A 22,791-nucleotide genomic window follows, 5' to 3' on the forward strand; every position below is an offset into this window, starting at 1 on the left:
TTAATGGTTTGGTTATGCTAACTAATGGGTGGACGTTTGAGAGAGAACCATTATGTAAAAAGTAGTGCTGTCAGTTTAAAGCGTTATTAACGGCGTTAACGCGAACCCATTTTAACGCCGCAAATTTTTTTTTTAGATTAACGTTCTTTTTGCCCTCCCAAACTGTATAGTAGGCTAACGTCACGTTTGAGTGAATGATGAGCACGATTAGGCGAAATAGATGATAAAAAGCTTCTGAATAGAAAGTTTACCTTTAAAAGTTGTGTTGTGCAAAAGAAGCGAGCTTCACTGTTGTCTGAAAATGTCAACAGGCAGCTGGTTGAAAGCACAGAAGTAGTTGGCTTACCTTTTATTGGTAATTTAACTGTTACGGTTTATTGTTTTTGAAATAAGAGGCCTGACTTCTATGTTCACAGCAAATTTGAAAAAAACAAATATTAAGCCATGGTTTAACTGCACTATAGGCTGAGTCCTTGATTATCTTAATTGTGCACTTTATAATTTAATTTTGTACCGCCCTGTTCGGCAATGTTGTTTTTCAATAAAATAAAACATTGCTTAAAGCAAGCCAATCCACTTTTCCATGTTGATAAGAGCATTAAAATGAAATAAAACTGATGGAAAAAAAATATTGAAGGGACATTTAGAATAGATACAAATTTGCGATCGCGATTAATTTTGATTCATTTAATTGCGATTAATTTTGAGTTAACTATGACAAAAATGCGATTAATCGCGATTAAATATTTTAATCGTTTGACAGCACTAGTAAAAAGCAATGTAGTAACATAAAAGCTATATGTTTTAGGTATTACTTATGGTGAATTAGAATTCATTACTCATGTAACCTCCTGCATTAACCAGACACATGGTTGCAAGGCCAAATATGAATATGTGCTTTTTTTGCTAAGTTACTCTGCTTTTGCATAAACATGTTTTGACAAGCTGTTGTTCACTGGTAATAAGCACTAATGTTGTTCCTACACATTAGTCATTAATCTCACGGCTACTAGCAGCCCTTTTAAAGGCCTTTTGTTCCATATGATGGCTTAATAATCTGCTTTTAAGAAGTTCTCTCCCTCCCTATCCCCTTCTTACTCCCTCCCTCCCTCATTACCTCTCCCCCTCTATCTCTCTCTCACTCTGTCCTTCTTTCACTCTATCTATATTGTCTCTCTCTCGCCGTCCCTCCCTCTCTACCACCCTGATTCCATTTCTCCCTTTCTTCTCCTCCTCACTGTTCCTGCATCAACTCTCTCTCTCTCTCTCTCTCTCTCTCTCTCTCTCTCTCTCTCTCTCTCTCTCTCTCTCTCTCTCTCTCTCTCTCTCTCTCTCTCTCTCTCTCTCTCTCTCTCTCTCTCTCTCTCTCTCTCTCTCTCTCTCTCTCTCTCTCTCTCTCTCTCTCTCTCTCTCTCTCTCTCCTCCCCCCCCCCCTCCCCTCAGGCTCACCACCAGAACCACAGCACCACCCCTCATCCACGATGGGTCTGACAGGTACCAGGAACTGAGCCCACTGACCCACTCTGTGTCCACCGCTTCCTATTAAGAAGCAATCTTGGACAAGTGATCGATAATTACGCTCAAGACTCTAGCTCATTTGGGCTCGTTAATAATGGATTGGCCACTTATGTTCATTTAGACTCTTAATATACATTTGTTGGACAGGGTCGCTGGTGTTTGCAGGAGAGAATGTCTTTAATGTGCTTTAAGCCATTAGCACACACTGTGCAACACTTAACTCAATGGACTTGGCAAGGCACGAGTCATTTATTTTATATAAGGAGATGCATGTGGGCTTTCTCGTCTTGGCTGTTGATGCAGTGGCATTTGTGTTGTGAAAGGTATTGCAATGAAACTCATTGTGTACCAATCACTGAAGGTAATGCTTATTTGTTTTTATCTCGTCAAAAACGCAACACAGTGCTAGTCCTACAGAGTATGTTTAATTATGCATTTGTGTTGTGAAAGGTATTGCAATAAAACTCACTAAATGTAATGCTTACTTTTTTCACAGTGCTAGTCCTGCAGAGTATGTTTAATTTAGGAGACATTGTAAATAAAGTATTATGTTTGCATTAAGCTCAGTCTTCATTTTTTTTCAAGTCTTTATTCATTAGAGACTGGCTGTGAAGAACTGTGATTTAGCTGCACAGTGCCTTGAGTTTGCTTGATTAAATAGGCCTACACTGTGTCATGCATGATGGTACAGTGTACAACTAGCGATATAGTTGAAGTCATCACAGTGATGTTCTGCAAAACAAAACCTACATCAAAACACGTTTATCTCTTTTAGTCTTGAGTAAGATTTGTGTACTCAAAGGATGCGTCTCTGTGGTTGGCACATATTTAATTGCATTTTAGTCATTTTCCACGGCATATGGATGAACATAAAACATTTTTCAACATGGAGGCTCTTTTAATAAAACATCTGCTTCTGTATTCCTCGCCTTTTTCACCCCTCCCCTTTACATTCTGTTCTAGGACGCACTGAATTTCTATGTGTCGCACAGAAAAAACTAACACCACCCTTATAATCGCATTCACTGCGATTCACTGGTGTGAGCTTATGCTAATACCCGTGATTCTGAGTATATGTGTCTTTCAATTGAGGAAACACAGTGATTAATCAGAATACATATATGTATGCACAGGGAGTCTGGGCCATGAATATTTAAAATGAATATTAACAGATTGGTATGATGTTTTCCATCTTAACGTGCAAATTTACTCTGGCGAATGAAGCCCATTCATTGTACATCATACATCATGTTTACAGGCTGTGGCGTATCTTTAACGGTCAAACCACTCCCAGCCACCACTTTTCACCTTATGTCCCTCAAAAGTCGGTGAATAATGGTGAATAATTGAGTTTAACCGTATTGGTCGTGAGCGAATTTGAATATGCGGTTTTGCAGTACAGGGAAATGTATGGATAAATTCGGGCCCCGATTACACAGCTCTTCAGCATACCTCTTAAAAATATGGCCATGTAAGATCTGCGCTCGGTGGCTATGAGCACATTTAATTCAGCTTTACCTGTCAACGCAACAGAGGAGGACAGTTAGCGTATTACATTTCTTGTCTAAACGGTAGTTACTCTGTCAGCACTGAACAGAAGTGGTAGTTTCCACAGCCATTAAATGGTAAGAGCACGGCTCTTCACTGGCCTGAAAAACAGGCGGGCGCGAACAGCCATGGCGGATATATGACGTTCTCAGGACTCCCCTCATTCAAGTGCTTCATCACTTCATCACGGCTGTGACGAAACGAATAGAGGAGTCACGTTAGCAGTTAGCACCGCATGTGACACGAAGCACACAAGCAGGGCGGAGGTACTAAGACTAAGAGCCTCTGGGCTCTCCAGAGACACCGCGACCTGCAACTAACACTTCAGAGAGCCTTAATGATTTCACACCTCGAGCCTGAAGACAGGGCTAGCTAATTAGCTAAATCTTGTGTCACGAGAGTCAGGAACAAACAAACAGATGTGGCAGTGGGAGACACAGAGACACTACTGTAGACAGTCACCATATGTAACCAGAGCAGAACTCAAGACTATTAGAACACACGGATGAGTACCAGTATATTTTATTATAGTACAGTACACTCTCAAGGTTACACAGCAGAATGGAATAGATAAGGGGGTATGGATAATGGGGGGTGGGGGGGGTGGGGCTCTTTTCCGTATGTCCGCAACCACGTGGCCAGCCGCTTTCATTTGCCGGTAGCTGACATTCACTCTGTGACTAGCTCTGAATTATTCACGAAAGGAAAAAGTCAGAGATAAACCTCAAGTAAAATTGACTCCCCTTTATTTCCCATTGTGAAGTGCATTGAAGTAATGGTCCTCTCCAAACGAGGACGAACAGGGAGGATTGGGCACACATTATCACCATGGCTCCCTATTACAGAACCCATTCACTGCCACACTCACACTCACACACACACACACACACACACACACACTCTCACACACACACACACACACACACCTCTTCACAGAAATATGCATCCACAAAAGCAAGCAAGCAAGAATTCATGTACGCACGCACGCACACGAACACACAGACACACACACACACATACACACACAAAACACACACACACACACACACACAGACACACATACAAACCAATAGACTATATATAACCTTAACCATGTTGCTGGGCGGTCAATCCATTTTCGTTGTGAAGGTGCTTGCGGATCACTGACGATATTGTTCTGTAAATGGGTCTTGTCGACGCTCGAGCAAGCAGAAAAACTCTTGCTGGCAACCGGAGGCGAAGGGTTATTACGCCAAAGACTGCATGTGGATTTTAATGTGAGTGTGACCACAGAGCTCTCTGGTTGTGAGGCCTGCGTCCCATGATAAATCCACCTATTGTTTTCCAGGGCATAAATCATCATCTGTGGTTTCTGATTTTGCACTAATTGTGTGGCCACACACAGAACAGGTTCGGCTAATTGTGCCTGGTGTTAGAACAACAACAAAGAGGCTAGTTCCCAGTTCATGGTTTCTAAAAACTGTTCATGCATTGAGGGGGTAGTAGACACACCTCCATTTCGGTTTGTCCTGAGAGCTGGACTATGATATGCTGCCCTGAGCCTTTAGAGACATGTGCAGCAGAGCTCAATGCACATGAGTGAAAGGCACACATTGAACTGAAAAAGAGCGGATGTGGCTGTGACAAAGACAGGCAGAAGCACACACACACACACAACAAAATAAAAATTGACTTGTAAATGTGTAGCATCTGGAGACTGGAGAGAGTGCTTCTGGTGTGCGTAAGAGTCTGGAGTGAACACGCCTGGGGAGGTTAAGGAGCTAACGGTGCTGCCAGGCCACTCAGCAGGAACTGAACAGACTGATTGACAAGCCACCATGGCCAGACAAGCCTGAACACTCCTGCCTGAACGCATTACACCTGAGAGCACACGAGCGGGGTCCTCCACAGATGGGGGGGGGGGGGGGGTCAAACACACCAGAGATCCCCTTCCTGGAAAGGGGGGGGTTCATGGACCCTCAGCTACCGCCTCGCTGAACAAATGTATCCAAGGACTCTTCGGAGAATGCAAAATTGGCAGAAAAACGATAGGCCTAGTCTCCATTATGACTTTCCCGTCTCTGACCTTCGGAGAGGAAGAAAGTGGTTCCCCTCACTCTCCCATCTTCCTTAAACTCCTGTAAATCAGTCCTCCTCTGATCCCATCAAGCACGAAAACCTTCCCCCTCCTCTGGTCTGGGGCTTTTAAACCTTTCCCCTCCTCTGGTCTGGGGGCTTTTAAACCTTTCCTCTCTCTCAGGAAAGTGCTGTGTGGACGAAACCGGCACCATAGCGTAACAGTGGAGCATTACAGGGAGCAGGGCATCAAATGGCTTCTGGCTTGACAAGGAAGTCCATTAACGGCTTGGCCTGGCAAACGGGCTTACTGTACAAATGGATCATAATACACTCACAGGAGCACGCACACACACACACACACACACACACACACACACACACACACACACACACACACACACACACACACACACACACACACACACACACACACACACACACACACACACACACACACACACACACACACACACACACAGCACTGTAACAAGTTAACGTCTAGTAAAGCAAACGTAAAGCACATGCTTCACAGACCCTTGCCAATTAGAATGTGAACTATTCAAAATCTCCCGTTGCCTTGAGAAGCCAAAGAGCCGTTTACATTCATCACTGTGAGTCCCCTTCAGTCCATCCTCTTTATGCACAGGGCTGCATTTACATACACAGCACACCGTTAGCCACCGTTAGTGAAATCAGCATTTGCAGGCACTGTTTGTTCTCACTGTTTGTGTGGGCTTGCCAGCACAGACACGAAACACACACACAGACACACACACTTCCATCCTTACAAGATGTTCTGAGCTGCAGCTGTGTCCCCTGAGAGCTTGGTGAAATCGGCTCCTCCAGGAGTGGTGGACAACACCTGAAACCCTTTTCCGATACCCTTCACTTTACAACCCGTAGCCGTGTTCTCATTGTCATTCCGCGCACTACACTTGTCCTAAAGGCCCCTTTTTTTCTCATTTGGGGCTCAAATAACCAGGATTTAATGGCGTCTAGGCAGACAGCCAGATAGTCAAATGTTGTGTGATTCAGAAGGGGGACGCCTGCATTTCAAAGGCAATTCACAATGACAAATGACAAAAGTTTCAAACAAAGTGTGCAGCGGATTGGAAAGCGCTCATTAGAAGGAAAGAGCGTCTCAGCCCGCCGTCATGCAAATCCGCACCTGATCAGTCAAAGTGACACGTAAACAACAAACGTGCTCCGAGCCTCGCAGGAACCACAGGTGATATCCCACCTCTGGAGCTCGCTAAAAGGCAGATGAAAGACACATTTTTCTTTTCTACTCACGACACCGAGGAGAGATTGGGAGAGAGAGTGAAAGAAAAAAAGGAAAAAAAACACGAGGCTAATCCTTTAACGCGACTCATTCGCTAAGCTCAAAGATCCACAAATGCAGTAATGCATTAGGCATTAACAGGTCATGCAGGGGGCCACGTCACTCTCTTTGTCAATATTAGCCGAATCAGAATATGACACCCGATGCAAGGTGGCAACATGTCCACTCAGACAAGAATCAATTTGCTGACGGCATAAACAAAATGTGCTGCGAAGCTTTTGACATTTAAGATGCGTCCGTACAAGAAAGGCTAGTTTGGTCTAACGCCTATGTAGATGCGTGACGACTGACAAGTGGCAAATTAAATGCCGAATAAATTCACATTCGGATCTGTAAAGGTTAGCTGATCCGGACCTTCGGTTGTGCACATCGTTTAGTCCTCTTTAGAAAGTGGTTCTGATTTGCTCTTTCTCTCGTGACATTCCACGAAACTGAACCTGTCAAAAATTATTACAGGATGAACATTCAAAAAGGGCTTCTGCTTTCTCTCTCTCGACCACGGCCCCTGGAGCATTTTGGCTCAACGTTAACGGTAGCCTGGTTGCCCTCAGCAATCAAACTGAGACAAGTGGCAACCATTTCATTATCCCTGTTTTTTTTTGTCACAATATTCTTGAATGAAATCCAAATAAATTTGTCAGTGACATCCAAACATCGTCTTACATCCACTGCAATGCACTAGTTAGTAGTAGGCCATTGTAAAAACGTATATGTAAAAAAAAAAATGAAACCTGTTAAACCTGATGCTAACATGAAAACATGGTGAAAAAAATATTGTGATTCTTAATCTTTGCACTCTGACCATCTACAATCAGCCGGTAGCTAGCATCTATGGCTGTAACATAAAGTCTTTGATCTTACCAATTGTTATGTGAGCAAAGAAACGGAAGACTTTGTGATCAAAATTGGTTAAGGTGAAATAGATTCAAATTTGAGTCTCTTTCACATATGACATCCACAATAAGAGACGAGAGACATAACTTGCAGAAAATATTTCTAGTACAGTGACTAAAATGTAGCAATAATTCATGACAGTCATAGTTAAGGTCTCATGCCAGTTAGCTTAGGTATCTTACTCCAGCTTAGAGAGTCATCTTGACAGCTGGTTGCTAAGGTATGTCAATAAGAACTGATTAGCTGCTACGTTAAGTATCTGGGGAGTGTTTCTGCCTTCAGCAATTTCAATTTCAATTAGGGAGACTGTAACGACAGCTAGATAACTTGCCATCATTTCATGAAAAGGGAACTCTGGCAATTAAACCATTTTTGTATTCAAAATACAATTGCTTAACCACTATTGTAGTGTACACACACACACACACACACACACACACACACACACACACACACACACACACACACACACACACACACACACACACACACACACACACACACACACACACACACACACACACACACACACACACACACACACACACACACACACACACACACACCAAAAGGCAGTTATGGCAACCATTTAGTTGGATCTGGAAATCAAAAGTTCAAGCCTGGTTGCCTAGCTTGGCTTCCACTTTTTAAAGTAAATGGTGAACCCTTGGAGAGAAAGAAAAAGTAAATGCTGCCTCATATAGGGTTATATAAAAGCCCTCATATTCATCTGGATGTGGATGTTTGGATGCTTGAAGAGAGAGAGAGAGAGATAGCGATAGAGATAGATAGATAGATAGGGAGAACGAGAAAGAGCTAGAGATAGCAATAGAGATAGATAGATGGGGAGAAAGAGAGATAGCGATAGGTAGATAGATAGGAAGAGAGAGAGAGCGATAGATAGAGATAGATAGATAGGGAGAGGGAGAGAGAGATAGATAGGGAGAGAGAGAGAGAGAGATAGATAGATAGGGAGAGAGCCGTCCTTCTCAAAGCTTTGGAACGTGCCATTGAGTGTGGGGAAAAGAAAAAGAAAGGAGGAAAAAAAGAAAGGCAGGCTCATTTAGTTTCCCAGCACAAACCTCAGGCTTCTAATACTTTCAAACCTGCCAGCTCCCAGAGTCTTGCTCACTGAAGTGGCTGACAGCACGCAGAAGGCATAAATTGTCAAGCATGTTTCTCTGTTCCTCCATTTCAACAAGCCGCTGTGGCTCCAAGCTAGACTGGGCGGTGTAGGGGGGTGTGGGATGTTGTTGGTGGGGGGTTAGACTGGGGGGAGTGGGGGGGGTAGGACACATGACCAGAAAGAGAGATGTTGACGAAGAGGTTTTGAGGGGGGTGTGGGGCGTGAGGGGGGAGGCATACCAAAAGCCGCAGGGGTGTGAGAGGTGGCTCCCAGAGGGGAGGGGGGGGGGGGGGGGGGCCTGGTATGCCAACTCTGGCTCATCTACAGCATGCCTCTGCTTCCCCCGCCAATGGATCTGAGGATTATCTGCCAGTTATATGTGCCAATTAAGCCAGTAACTCTGACCGTAGCGGATGAGGCGTCACTGATCTGACGCTCAGATGTACGAGGGGGCAGATGTGTGTGTGGACACACATAAGAGATTCAAACAGACAGGTGGAACGTTAGCCCTGCTTCCTAAGCAAATGTTGGGGGAATTTGTTGCTTTAATCTTCTCAGCGTTACATAGTGGAAAAAAAAAATAAAAAAAATAAAATGATATTCCTAAATTCAAATAATTTACTTTGCTTAATGGGGCTACTATGCAAATTAAACTGGAAACCCCGGACAAAAACAAGCTTGCGCTGAAAGTCCATTGTGCATTCCTGCAGTGGCACTGTGAGTGCTGCTGAGCACTCGGACATCACAGGCCTAACAGAGAGAAGCCTTCCCTGAGATACCTGCAAGTGGCTCAGTCGCTGTAGGTACAGTTGCATTTCATTAAGGGAATCAATTTTCATCTACGTCAATTAGCCTTGCCGTCAATACCCTCTAGACACTTAAGCACAATTCAATATTCAGCCCCTCTGGATATGGCATCCTTTTACCATACGCAAGAAAGGTATGCATATTCTCATCCACTAGTTGAGAAGAAAAGAGCACTGCTCAGTTGGAAAAAAAACAAAACAACACTTACTTGCCATCTCTACAGATTTGTAGCCTTTCAGCGACTTAAATGACCTAACCATTACATCAAAGCAAAGTTGTTCTCACCGGGGCCAATGGCAAACAATGACCTGAGAATAGAAAAATTATTTCCATTCCTAATTAAAAGAAAAGGACGGGAATTAAATAGGATAAGGGCCAAGCCCTGTCAGAGGGAATCTCTCCTGCACCCCAACACACACACACACACTCCTCTCCCTTCTCCTCCCTTAAATCAAGCGCAGTGACAGGGCTTTGGCATGACCTTGTCCGCAGATGGCGGGTCCTCCTGGGTATCGCAGCACTTAACTGGGTCAGACCTGGGCCCAGATGTGCTGGGAGTCTGGTGGGGTTCTGCTCCCAGTGGAGCAACACCAGAACGGGTGGCGCCCTCCCCCCCTCCCCACCCCCACTGTATCCCTCTCTCACTCACTCACTCTCTCCCTCACTCACTGACCCCCTACCCACCCCCACCGTCTCCCTCTCTCACTCACTCACTCTCTCCCTCCCTCACTCACTCCCCCCCCACCCACCCCCACCGTCTCCCTCTCTCACTCACTCACTCTCTCCCTCACTCCCTCACTCCCCCCTACCCACCCCCACCGTCTCCCTCTGTCATGGGAAACCTTCCAGAGCCTTCCACAGCTGTACTGCTGTGTGGATTTAGACATATGTGTTGGAGAGAGATGGGAAAGGCAGGAGGGAGGGAGTGAGTGAGAGAGAGAGTGAGGGAGGAAGGGCGTGAGAGAGGAAGAGAGGAAGAGAGTGAGTGAGTGAGTGAGTGAGGGAATGAGGGAGAGAGGGAGAGAGGGAGAGAGGACAGGAGTGAGTGAGGAAGAGAGGGCGGGAGAGGGGGCTGAGAAGGGAGTGCCCCCACACACCCCTTCATTATATATATTAGGCTTTACAGCGGACCCTGGAACAATGGGCTCTCGGCTGCAAAAGGCTGCGGATGAGAGGCCCAAATCTCCCCGCAAAGCCCTTCACTGGGGAAGAGAGAAGTGGCAGGAAGCAACAGGCTTAAGCTTACATTAGCCACTCCTCTCCCCTATATCCACACTGCTTGAAAGAGGGGGGTGGGGGGGGGGGGGGGTGGGTCGGGGGCTCAGGAAGAAGGGACGAACGCAGCAAAAACTATCAATCGGCATCCGATAAGGTATAAACCCGAGCAGTCTGTGGAAGGTCTGCAAGCTGAAGCATCACCACCGGTCATATTTGCTCTTATAAATAATACATTGTTCTTTCTCATTCTCTGTTTGCAGCCCCTGAAATTGCCTCCCACACAAGGCTGCGAGAAGAAGTACCACACAGACTTGAAAGGCAGGGAGAGGGAAACAAAGGCAAGGGGAAAAAAGATTCTATTTTGCAGATCATCATGAGAACGCGAGCCAGGGGACTTGAGTGTGAGCACAAAGGCTTCACACAATTTGTCTGCGCCGTGACGCGGCTTCAAGCATTCAAGCAGCTGGTGAGCACAGAAAATGGCAAGGGGGTGGGGGGGGGGGCGAGCCGGAACAGGGTTTGGCGAGGGGAAAACAGTGGCAGTCACCTCAAAAAATATTTCTCACCCTTGTTTCACTGGTCGAGAAAAAGGTGTAGTTCACGACAGTTAGATCCGATTGGAAGATTTATTATTTTCTGATTGGTAAAGAACCAATGACGTAGGGCCAATAGTTTTCCGCGAAAACGGAAAACGGACGGAATACGCGGAATGGACCATCTGAAACGGAATGGACCACTGAAAACGGAATTGCAACTTTTCAAACGGAAACATAATTTTGTGCATCAAAATCGCCCAAAACCCCCTGTATTTTACCCTGTAAGACTGAATTTCTTTCAAATAAACTCAACAACGATCACAACAATGAACAAACATTTATTAAAGAACAAAAGCGGTCAGAAAATGACAGGTCTGCGCTGAACTCTGCACCGGCCACGCCCCCTTTTCAACGGTAGTCACGTTAATTTGCTCATCTTCCTAATCGCATTAAAAATGTTAAGTCTTCTGTTGTGTTGATGGCTGGCAAACAACAATCTAAGAAGGGCACGTATTATTCACTGAGTTACCAAGCAGTCTAATTTATGGGGACTAATTAGCACTGCACTGAATTACATTACCATTGTGGTACACAATAACAATTACACAACTAATATTACTAGATACATATAATAGTGGACATTACATTAGGCAACATTGATCTCATTCATATCTCATCCAGTCGAAATCTTAACAGGATTGAACCCATCTTTATTACAGCGTATCAACATAAGAACAGAACATAGCTAAATCTCCGCTTAGCATCATGCTAATCACTACTAATAGCACGAGCAGGTAGCCCAAAATTTGGTATTTAATACACCATCTATTACAGAAGCAACTTCATGAAAACCCTTACTTTCATTAAGTATGCACATAATGCCTCACATACAGGTCGAACAATGATGATTTAAGCATTGGAAATGTATAAGGCACAGTATGGTCAACTACTTAGCGACAAACTGAACTCGACAGTATCTTAACTGTGGGTGCTGCACGCACGCAAACAGCGTTGCTAGGCAACACCACTATCAACAGAGTTTTTCATACAGTCAACGTGCAGAAAGGCATTATACGGCTGTTTTTATTTTTTTGACGCGGAATCACGGAATTACCAAAAACGTGACACGGAATTTGCTTTTTTTTGACGCGGAAAACTATTGGCCCTAATGACGTGACTGAGGAACCACTCTACATTTGATGTAATTGTTCCATTTCGTTTATTTTTTGAGGAAAGGAAGCAAATGGAGTAGAACATATGTAAAAATGAACATGAAGACAGGTGAGTGTAAAAGAATGTGCTCTAAGTGTCTTTCTGATGCCACTAGGCTCTAAGTAGTCTTTCTGATGCCACTTAGCTGCAGAGTGACATCATTCGTTGCTCGGCTTGGGGCGATGAATGAATAAACAAAATTGAAATAAATGGAAAGAAAACACAATCTGCTGTCTTCAAACTCAATTAGTCTGTTGTAGAACTACTGTGTAAAAAGCATTACTACGAGAGTCCGTGGGGTTGGTAAAGGATATCCTCACGGCTGTGATTACCTGCTGCGATTCCCTGCGGCTGAATCACAGCCGTGAGGATATCCCTTACCTAGCCCACTCTCACTTGGATCATATTGCTTAATCATCCTCACTACCAGACCCAGGGCATGGTGAGAAGAAGGCGGCTACACTCGCATAAAGCCCCCCCTTTCCTTATGTTTATCGCCTTCAGCAACCTGTAGGAGCCCTGCTAGGCTATAGGCCGTTTAACAGCTATGCTCTACGAGGAGTCTGGCAGTCTGTTCAGGGATAAGTTCATAATAAATTACTGGATGGCAGCACACAGGCTAGAAAGAAGGTGTTTGGTGTTCTGGTGGTGTGTAATGACTGAGTAGAACTAGAAGTAGCTTTTATTTTCTTCCTTCTTTCAAATCATTCTGGATTGCACCAAAGATTTCTTGGCAGGAACCAGCACTAGCCAGATGGCCGCTGGTAGCTAACTTCCAGCACTGACAATCTGTGCAGCAACAGACTGAAGAGTGAAACTTGCACTACTGCTGATACTATTGCATTAACACCACTAGTGCAACTATGGCTACTAACAACTACTGATGCTCTGATAGATCGGCAGATATTGGTAAAAATTGCTTGATCTGTGATCGGTGAAAAGCCGATCACGTGACGTAAATGAATTGCGCGACTTTTCAACCTGCGTGCGCGGCAAACGGTCACTCAACAGCAGAGCAGAGCTTGGTAATGGCAAGCAAAATGAGTTCTCCCATCTGGATTTTTTTTAAGTTTAATTTCTACAAATTGTGCACATAAAATAGAGGGATGTTGCGCTGAATGGATCCCAAAAGGATTCGTATGAAAGCTATAATAGCCCATCGTCACAGATTGTCCGGTAAGAACAAATAATGTCAAAGTTCCAATGATGAAAAGAAGAACGGTATTTATTTTCAACACACACACTCGCAAGACATTAATTGGTAGGATGAATATGAATGACTGACCGTGGTTTCTACAGAAATGATAAATAACAAGACATATATGAATCTGAATATATTACAGCTGTAACATGAAGGTGGATCTGTCCCTTTAACTCCGTGCTGCGTTACGGTAAACATTCCATTTGAGCGTTAATAACAGTAACCATTTGAAATAGCGGAATAACTAAATGATGTAAACAATAATAATCATGAAACTGTGAATGATTAAATCCTACATTAACTACTATCTATAGTGTACCTGCTGTTGACATGAAACGGACTAACCGCTGGTTGATAGCGGCAGCCTTTTTAACAGTGCGAATTCTGCTAGATTATAGATAGGAACAACATTCCATTTGTTCACTTGCTTTAGAATAACGGCAGTGAAATGACAATAATCAAACATGTCATGAGCAGCTAAAAGTGCCGGTAAGTTTACATCTAAGTGGAGTCGTTTACTTCCTGTTTCACTAGTTTCACTGTGTCAGAATAAAGGTCCCTAGTGCAATATTCCCTAGATTATAGATACAAAATTACCATTACATTACCCTGCCATTCTGTGATCGGCAGTGATCGGCAATCGGCAGATCATGATTTTGGTGATCGGTAATCGTGATCGGCCCCAAAAATGCTGATAGGAGCATCTCTACTAACAACTAACATTACTACTATAACATCTAGCAACGCTCTATTGATAGTTTTCAGCTGACGTCAGAATGACCAGCTGAAGGGCAAAAAAGACGTTCCACAGCTGTTTAACACGGGAGTTAATACAGGAACCACCCACCTCTCAAGCTCTTTTAATATAAGTTAGTAAAATGCCAGACAGTTGTTGCTCGGTTGGCTGTTTAAATCGGCGAGGAGACAAGCCCAGATTTAGTTTTTATCGCATTTAAAACCCGCTACCGCTCCTGCCAGCTGATCAAAAAAAAATGTATTTCGCCGTGCTGCCAGCTGATTGTAGACGCCTTCTGCGTCAACTTTTCTCTGACACACAGTAAAGTAGCCTTACTTTTGGAGCTGGAAATAAAAGCAGTCACCCTGTTCTGGTCGCCTAATTTATCAGAATAACTACCTAAAATGGGAATAAATCAAGTAATAAAGACAAGAAACAAAGCATCAAAACGATTCAAAGTGGATTACCCAGCTGCTGATCTACCTAAGTATCTAAGCAAGCAAGTAGGCTAGGCTAGTGTATTTTGTCATTCAACTAGTAATACTACAATGTCAGTAGAAAATATATGGGAAGATCATTTAAGTTGTCGTTCGCCAGACAAGGTTTTCGTAGCCTACTTAAACCAGGGACCGTTTAAACCAGGGAATTGTGTCAAAAAATAAAGAACATCGTTGGGTAGGCTAACGGCTGCTAGCTTACAGCAGGTACCTCGCTAGCTGGGACCTAGTTATTAGATGGCACTCTTCTTTGCACTGATTATGAAAATGGTTTTTAGTTTACACCTTCCGGACGACATCGTTGTGAACCCAACCACTTCTGAAAATTAAATAACTATCTGTGCTTTTGTAGGCTTTCAGTTTTTGATATGTGTCTGGACGGATTTCCTATTAGATAGATGTAAATATCTCCACACTGGAGTTCAGGCAGGGACTTCGGGGAGGTTAACGAAATAAAAATGTCAGGACAGCTGCAGTAAATGTATGACAAGTTCCTAATTTGTTTTCCCCTCTGAATATTTCTGTCTGGCTATAGTAGTATAGTCTGTGGTTGATGGCAATCGTAGTTGAGTAGGCACTGCTCGAAGTTTTCCACAGTTTCTCGCTGTTTCGCTGTTCCTTTTGCCCGCCAGGTAACAATTGTAGTGACGTCACTGAAAACTATCAATTAACTTCTTCTAGTGTTAATACTTAGAGGACTGCAAAACTAACGAAACTATTAGGCATGCAGTCTGCTCCAATGCCACAAAATCTTCCACTTATACCACTAGTACAAACCTGTCTATACCATTATCACAAAAACAATAAGAACTTCAAATGTGCTCCACTGGATTAATTACTTTATCCTTTGGCTACTGGGCCTACTGCTTATAATTTGTCCATTAAAACATCACAAATTACTTATTTTGTGGCAAAAATCCTGTCAAAGCAGTTACAGGAACAGTGTCATCATATTCCATAACTAAGTTACCCACGTTGTTGATAGTGAGAAGTGTAAGCACTCTGTATTGGTCATGGGTAGCCCATTTTCAACCAACAGGGAACGGGTTCTTGATTCGGCTCTGTTCAGGTTTCTTTGCACCAGTATTACCAGAACACACACACAGAAGATGTACATTAACACAGTCACACAAGACATGCAGGGCAATGGCAGACATCTACAGCACATTCTTCAACTCTGTAGCGGTGACAACACAACACCTTGCACAGCAACCCAGAATCCTTGCAGGCTAAGCATTTCACTTGACAAAGACATTTCAGAAACCAGAACTGTTGAGGTCTGCACAGCACAATTGCCGTCAGTCCCACAGGATCCCCTGTCTGTGGACATACGGCGAACAATTAAAGTGATATGCTTTATTGCCACCATAAAGCAGTGTTTGGGTAATAAGTTACTTGGTATTCAGGAGCATTGTCCTCTATAGGGTTCAAGAGCCGCGGGTTCAATGAAAACGGATCCAAGCTAATGTGACAGGAGAACTCTGTTAGCTGCCCCTTCTGGATGCTGGCAGGAATCCTTAAAAGCTACAAGAAAACAATTTCCTTAAGCCTTAGCTAGACTTTGCACAGCTCAAGACTTCAACACATTTCTGACGTCTGGAAGTGCGACTGAGCGGTGATACATCAGTCCAATAAGGAAAACTATTTTGGCGGGGGGCAGAGAGTAAATCCACTCGGTTTGACACACCACTCTCACCTTCCAGGCAGGCACAGCCACAAGCCGAGCCCAAGCACCAGCAGGATTTTCCATTTTCTGACGTATTAATTCTCTGCCATTTTAAATCCGCCTAAATTTGACGTGAAGCATGTCATGTTCATTAGGGAGAGGCGCGCGTCCCCTTAGGACGACATTGAGTAATGAGTCTGCGCCGCACGCCACTTAATGCGGCCCGAATGGTAATGCAGAAAACAACATGCAATTGATTACAGCTGCTCTGCGCCTAGTTCACACCGGCGTTTCTGATTTTCTGAAAAAGTAATTTCCCCCCTCAATAGCCACGCATTAGCTAATGCCAAACCCGTTGCCATGGTGGCAAACATACAGACATACTGATGTGAAAGGGTCCATGCTGCGTCCATAACACCCACATTGAGAAACAAGTTTTTTTTGTTTGTTTTCTCAACAATTGGAAAGACTTGCATTCCTCCGCAGTTTCCCCAGGCCTTTCTAGAGGCCACTAAAGGACAAGGTCCAACCTGCCGCACCGTGCTTCACGGCTTCCTTCTCTTGGCTACCACCACTGCCTCTGAGACTCTTATCACACGGCCTTCTTTCGTACTTTTGAAAAGAGTAGGCCTGCTTTTGTCATCATCAACCACAGACTGCCAATCAAAACATAAAAAGGGCAGTCGTTCACCCTTATTTTCTTACACTGTGTGCTGGAGTTGCCCGTATTTAAAGATTCCATTGAGGGCATTCAGTAAAGCAGTGTTGCCGTCTCCTCCAGTTGGGCAAAGGCTTTTGTATGAGGGTTGTAAAGACAATCTCAGAGTACAGGGCCATTGTATTATCTGAATGGAGCCATTTTAGAATGGAGGACCATAAAACTAGCATGCTGAACGAGCACCCTCTCAAACAAGAGGCCTCGAGGAACAACAACAAACAGACAGACACTGAGGCAAGTCAGAACACTCCCGGAGTTCTAGAACATTCTTCATATCATGCAGGTGGAAAAACAGGAACCTTCCCCTGAACTCTACCTGCACCATACTGGTATACTCAACAGAGTTGCCATTATTGACAGATATGCTAATAGGATAACCTAGTTTCATGTTCACATGTAAAAACAACATATCCAACTGTGCCGTCATTTGTTGAACAAAGTTGTTTTATTGCGGTAATGTAAGTACATTCTACCGCTGAGATATGAATATATTTACATTTATTGACGCTTTATATGATCCACATAGTCAGCACCTTATCCAAAATGCAAATTAGAAAAAAGCACAAATGCATAGACTTCTCTGTTTGTTTGTATGTGTGTGTGTGTGTGTGTGTGTGTGTGTGTGTGTGTAAGAGAGAGAGAGAGAGAGAGAGAGAGAGAGAGAGAGAGAGAGAGAGAGAGAGAGAACAGTCATGACTTATGTGCCTTGAAGTCCTTTTGTCTGTGCTTGCTTCTTTCCAACAATGGGAAGAAATCCTTGTATTGCACTCACTCTCCTGTCTTATTTCGCTGGCAAGCACACTGCACCTGAGTCAATTATGGCTGACTATCTGTAATGGCAGCCTACCTCTGCAAACAACACCCTGACACTTGATAATATGGATTTATTTCAACCACAGTCAAACCCAGTGACTTGCCAAATGATTCTGTTGATTTTCAGCGATGCGAGAGTATTTCAAGGCCGTTGTAGCCTACTCACTGTCTGCGTGGGCCGTCTCTGATGCCCAACCGAGCACCAGCAACAGCAGCAGCGGGAGCAGCACGGTGGGCCTCCCGGCGAGAGGAGCAGGCGGTCTGTGGCACGGAACCATGATCTGTCGTTGGCACTCTCTCCGTGGATCCCAATGCTCCTGCTCGATGGCTGTGGGCTCACGCAATCATAGGATGATACCTGAGAAGACACGAGTGGAGACACATAAGGATGTATCGTTCTCACCGACATGATTAAAAAAAAAAAAAGATAGCCTTAGCCAGCAAGCAAATCTGAAAATATTATCGACGTAATTAATTAGCTATCCTTGCAAATCTGCATTGCAGACAACAACACAAAATATGTCACCCCTCTATACATCACGAATACTCAAATATTTAGTACGTGTGAAAATAACATAATATTTCAAAATCAATGCAATCGTTTCGAACATTCGTTAGCCCACGAACCTAACTAGGGTAGCAAAAAAATATCACGCGATTAATTTGACTAACTAGCTAATTTAGCGAGCAAAAGTTAACATTAACAGAGAATAGACATTTAATCAATATAAGCTCAATAACATATTTAGGTACTGAAAGGGGTACCTAAAAGACAACACACTTAGGGATTTCACAATGAGGCGTTAATTATTTACCACAGGCTACGTTGCTAGAACCACACCAGTAAGGTAAATAATCATGGACCCACGTAGTAGAGAGCAATGGCCGCGCTTTATCACAGATGAAATCGAACGTTAGGTGTCTTATAAAGACGACTGACAGTAGCTACTTCATCAGTGAATCCTGAAACAACTTTCTCGCATCAATCCAGAAAACTCGGTCTCACAACTTCACTCACGGTGGCGATTTGCTTTTTGCGGGGCACATGCATTCCCACATCTATCAGGTCACACTTGAGAGGCATTTTCATGCAAAGCGAAAGTGGTAATCCACTCAATGTAGGTAATGGCATATGCCCGCATATTATCCTGAGTCAATATGTTACGGTATGCACACGAAGACTTAAGATCAAATAATTAAACCATTCTCTTTTATAAATTTGATATTTTTTCCCCCCAAAAGCCAATATGTAACTCATAAACGTGTTATGCACAGGCTAAATTGAGTCACTTTGCATCTGCAAATTACATTTACATTTTCCAAGAATGGTAGTATAAGATGAGTAGGGCATGACATCACTGACAGGTGCAACGCAAAGCCCCCTCCCCCTTTAAAAAATACATGAAAAATACTCTTTTACTCCATGATGTAATACAATAAATTAACTAAAGTGCTGGTTCCAGACCAAAACAAAACAATAGGAGAATCAGAAATGGATCCCCTGAGGTTCTCATACTTGGTTACATCAATAGAACCTTGAACTTTTACCCATAACCCCCAGTGCATCCAGACAGCCAGTGAGACAAACCTTTTCTCCAGGGACCTGCTATACGCTAATAGCCAGTTAGGTAAAAGGCTTCCCCAGAGACACCCGGTCCCCAGACTGGCGTATCATTAAGACAGTCACAGAGGAACAATGCTGATGATTTAAGATGACGCTGGTTCTTATTAACCAAGATTGCTCATTGCCTGAGAGCCTTACCAAAGTGTCTGTGTAATTAATGGCGTGTGCCAGAGAGAAAGACATCTGTTTTCTGAGGCACAGCCACAGTCCGGGCTGAGAGGGAGCCTAGAGACAAACACACATGGATCAACATGGGCTGCTGCCAGCTCTTGCATTCGCCACACAGCACCGAACACCCAGAGACGGCCTTTTTCGCTTGCAGTGAAGTGGTGCTCAGGGGAGAGACTACAACTCCCAGAAGGCCATGCACTAACGTAACAAGCACCTTCCAGCAGCACAGGGGGCGCAGCCCCAGTGGAAATGTCAGGCCATTTTTTGGCACCTCAAATGGCCGCTCTCCATAGACTGGGCTCGCTTGACTGCGGCTGGTACAGGGAAATGACTCCTGCTTCAGCGATCTCAATTTGTCCTGGGTTATTATGGGAAATCATGCACCTGGAACAGAGGGCCGCTCCCGTCGTCTTCACAGATTCCTCATCAGGCCTGCCTGCTCTAAGGCAGGGCGGGGCTGATCTGAGCAGAGACCCTGGAGCTCCCTTCTGCCTCAGTACACTCACAAATGACAGAAGGCCGGGGGGGGGGGGGGGGGGTTGGGCACCTCATGAATTTATTTTTATTATGTTTTTTTTTTGTTTTTTTCCTGTTCTTGCTGGAGGTGTTTTTGCCTCCCATTCCCAGAAGCATAGGTGTGGATTTGGCATTTACATTTCTCATTTCGGTACGTTAATGGAGCTGTTTGAGGAAACAAATCAACTGAAAAAGGTTTTTATTCCCCCTGTAAGGCACAATTGTCAATATTTTTCAAAAATGTGTTAACGATTAAATGAAAGATCAGATCCATCTTTGATAGGGTATAGGAGTTGTGTCTGTAGAACAGATTAAAAAAATGTAATAAAACAATTAAAAAACAATAAAACATCTTCCTCCTGTGTGAAACACGTGTACTCCTGAAGGAACAGTGTAGCATTAACTCCCTGGGTAGCCACTTCAGAGCCCGTCGAACAAATGGACCTTTGAACGTGGTGATGAGCACGGAAGGAACTGCTCTGCCATGCTGCTCTGCGTGGAGAGCAGGAACGAAAACAAAAAACGTGCTTTCAAAAAGAAAGTGTCTCCGAGCATCTATGGCCTTGCTTTACATCCCTGCTAATGTCTCTCGACAATGCCGTGTCACAAAGGGAGACATAACAGGGGGAGCACTCACATAGGAGGAAACACGCAGTTAAGACTTCCATTTGCTCCTCATCAGCTCACACTCTCTCTCTCTCTCTCTCTTTCTCTCTCTCTCCTGACTCATCCTACTCATTCTAGCCTGTGCTTTCAGCAATTGATGGCACACTAGATGAAAATGCCTTGGTGAAATGCCTTTTTTATAGGCCTGCTTTCTTTACAATAAATTAGGTTTTATCACAATGCAGAGTCAACCAAGGCTATGAGCAGTGTACAGCAGTGTAAACCCATTGAACAGATGCCTGTGGTCAAAGATCTGACAATGCAACTGTTGATGGAATCAAGGCAAGGTCACATGGTCCGAGCAACCTCTTCATACTGATTTGGTAGGATAAACTTGCTTTGGTCATACACCTCTGTGGACCATAATCCCAGACAGTCAGCTGTCAACAGGATGTAAGAGAGAATTAGAGGCTTTCAAGGAGATGATACCCCCCGCCACAACCCCTCTCCCTCACACACACACACACACACACACACACACACACACACACATACACACACACACACACACACACACACACACACACACATTGCTTGGGCTTACACAAAAGCACAATCGCATTTTGAGTGCTTTCTAGATTTGATATATAATCTTACATAATCCAACAAGAGAGTGATTGCAAAAAAACAAGGATGGTGCTAGACATGTAGCAATGCAATGGGGTGGGGTTGTTAGAGTAGGCCAGAGCTGTCAACAATATGTACACAAAAAAATGAATAAACAATACATCTTAATTTTGTTCAATGTCGTACACTTTTGCCCAGTGTTGTCTATTGTCATTTAATGCCTGGCCACAGACAGCCCGAGACACATTCAATTAAGTAAATGAAATAATACATCAGATAAGAGAAGAGGGGAGAGCTCCAAGAGCACCTTTTGTGAAAGAGGCTACTTCATCCTGTCAATATTATTTAAAAGGCTATCATTATTATTCATTCTTTTCTATTCAAATCCCTGAAAAGGGGGTTATTGCGGATATCAGGAATTATTATCTTTCATGGCTTAAGGCAAATTGAATGAAACATTTATCTGGAATGAGGGAAAAAATCTGAGATACTAAAAAAAAAACGGCCCACTCGAAGCTCACACATCCCCCCCACGTCTCTCTCTCTCTCCCTCTGTCTGTCTGTCTCTCTCTTTCTTTCTCTCTGTCTCTTTCTCTCTTTCTTTTTCCCTCACTCTTTCTTTCTTTCGGTCACCAAGGCACTCTGGGCAAAATAATAGATGACCTCTGAGGGTGACCAAACTGTGACATTCAGAAGTGAAAGGGAACAAGAATGGTCTTCTCAGAAAAGCTGACGACTAAATAAAAAAAAATACATATAAATCAACAGGTTCCATTCATAAGCCCACACAGAATAATATTTGTTCAATCTCGCTTTTATAGTGGCACTACACATTTACTCCCCAATGGTGACAGACATGAATCAAAAATCCGCACCACATGCCTGTCTACGAGAGGTCGTAGCTCTTGACTTCTGCCACCGTTTTGGTTTCCTGTGAAGTTAAACGGCGTCTAAGCACATCCGCCACGCCGTGCATTAGGCTGGCACCCGGGCTCTGCTGCGGGCCCATTAGCACACACATTCACCGTGCGAGGGGGGGGGGAGCGAGCCGTCGATGGCTGACTGGAGTGAGAAAGTCAAAGTCAAACGGACTCTGCCTCTGTCGCAGCCGGAGCGATATCTTCTCCCAGCAGACGCAAGCGGAGCGGAGTGGAGGCAGATCATTTCATCCTGGAGGAGGTGCCCTCCCGGGGGGTCGGCTCATATACTTATCGGCTCCCTCATACCCAGCGTCCCCGGAGGAAGGAGATGCAGGACAAACTCTCTCACAAGGGGGAGGGAAGATGAGTGTGTGTGTGTGTGTGTGTGTGTGTGTGTCTGCGCGGAAAAATGTGTATGTGCATTATATGTTTGTGTG

At 44.1% G+C, this 22,791-nt stretch overlaps 1 protein-coding gene across 1 annotated transcript in view; it reads right to left on the reverse strand.

Moving 5' to 3' along the window:
• Window positions 1–22,791, reverse strand: part of ptprfa (protein tyrosine phosphatase receptor type Fa) — a 228,601-nt gene that overhangs the window by 143,191 nt on the left and 62,619 nt on the right. The window contains 1 exon segment of the mRNA XM_080832228.1: window positions 18,057–18,248. Within this exon segment, the coding sequence (XP_080688354.1) occupies window positions 18,057–18,168 (112 nt within the window). The 5' untranslated portion in view covers window positions 18,169–18,248.

This window comes from Sprattus sprattus, assembly GCF_963457725.1.
Source record: "Sprattus sprattus genome assembly, chromosome: 2".
NCBI lineage: Eukaryota > Metazoa > Chordata > Actinopteri > Clupeiformes > Clupeidae > Sprattus > Sprattus sprattus.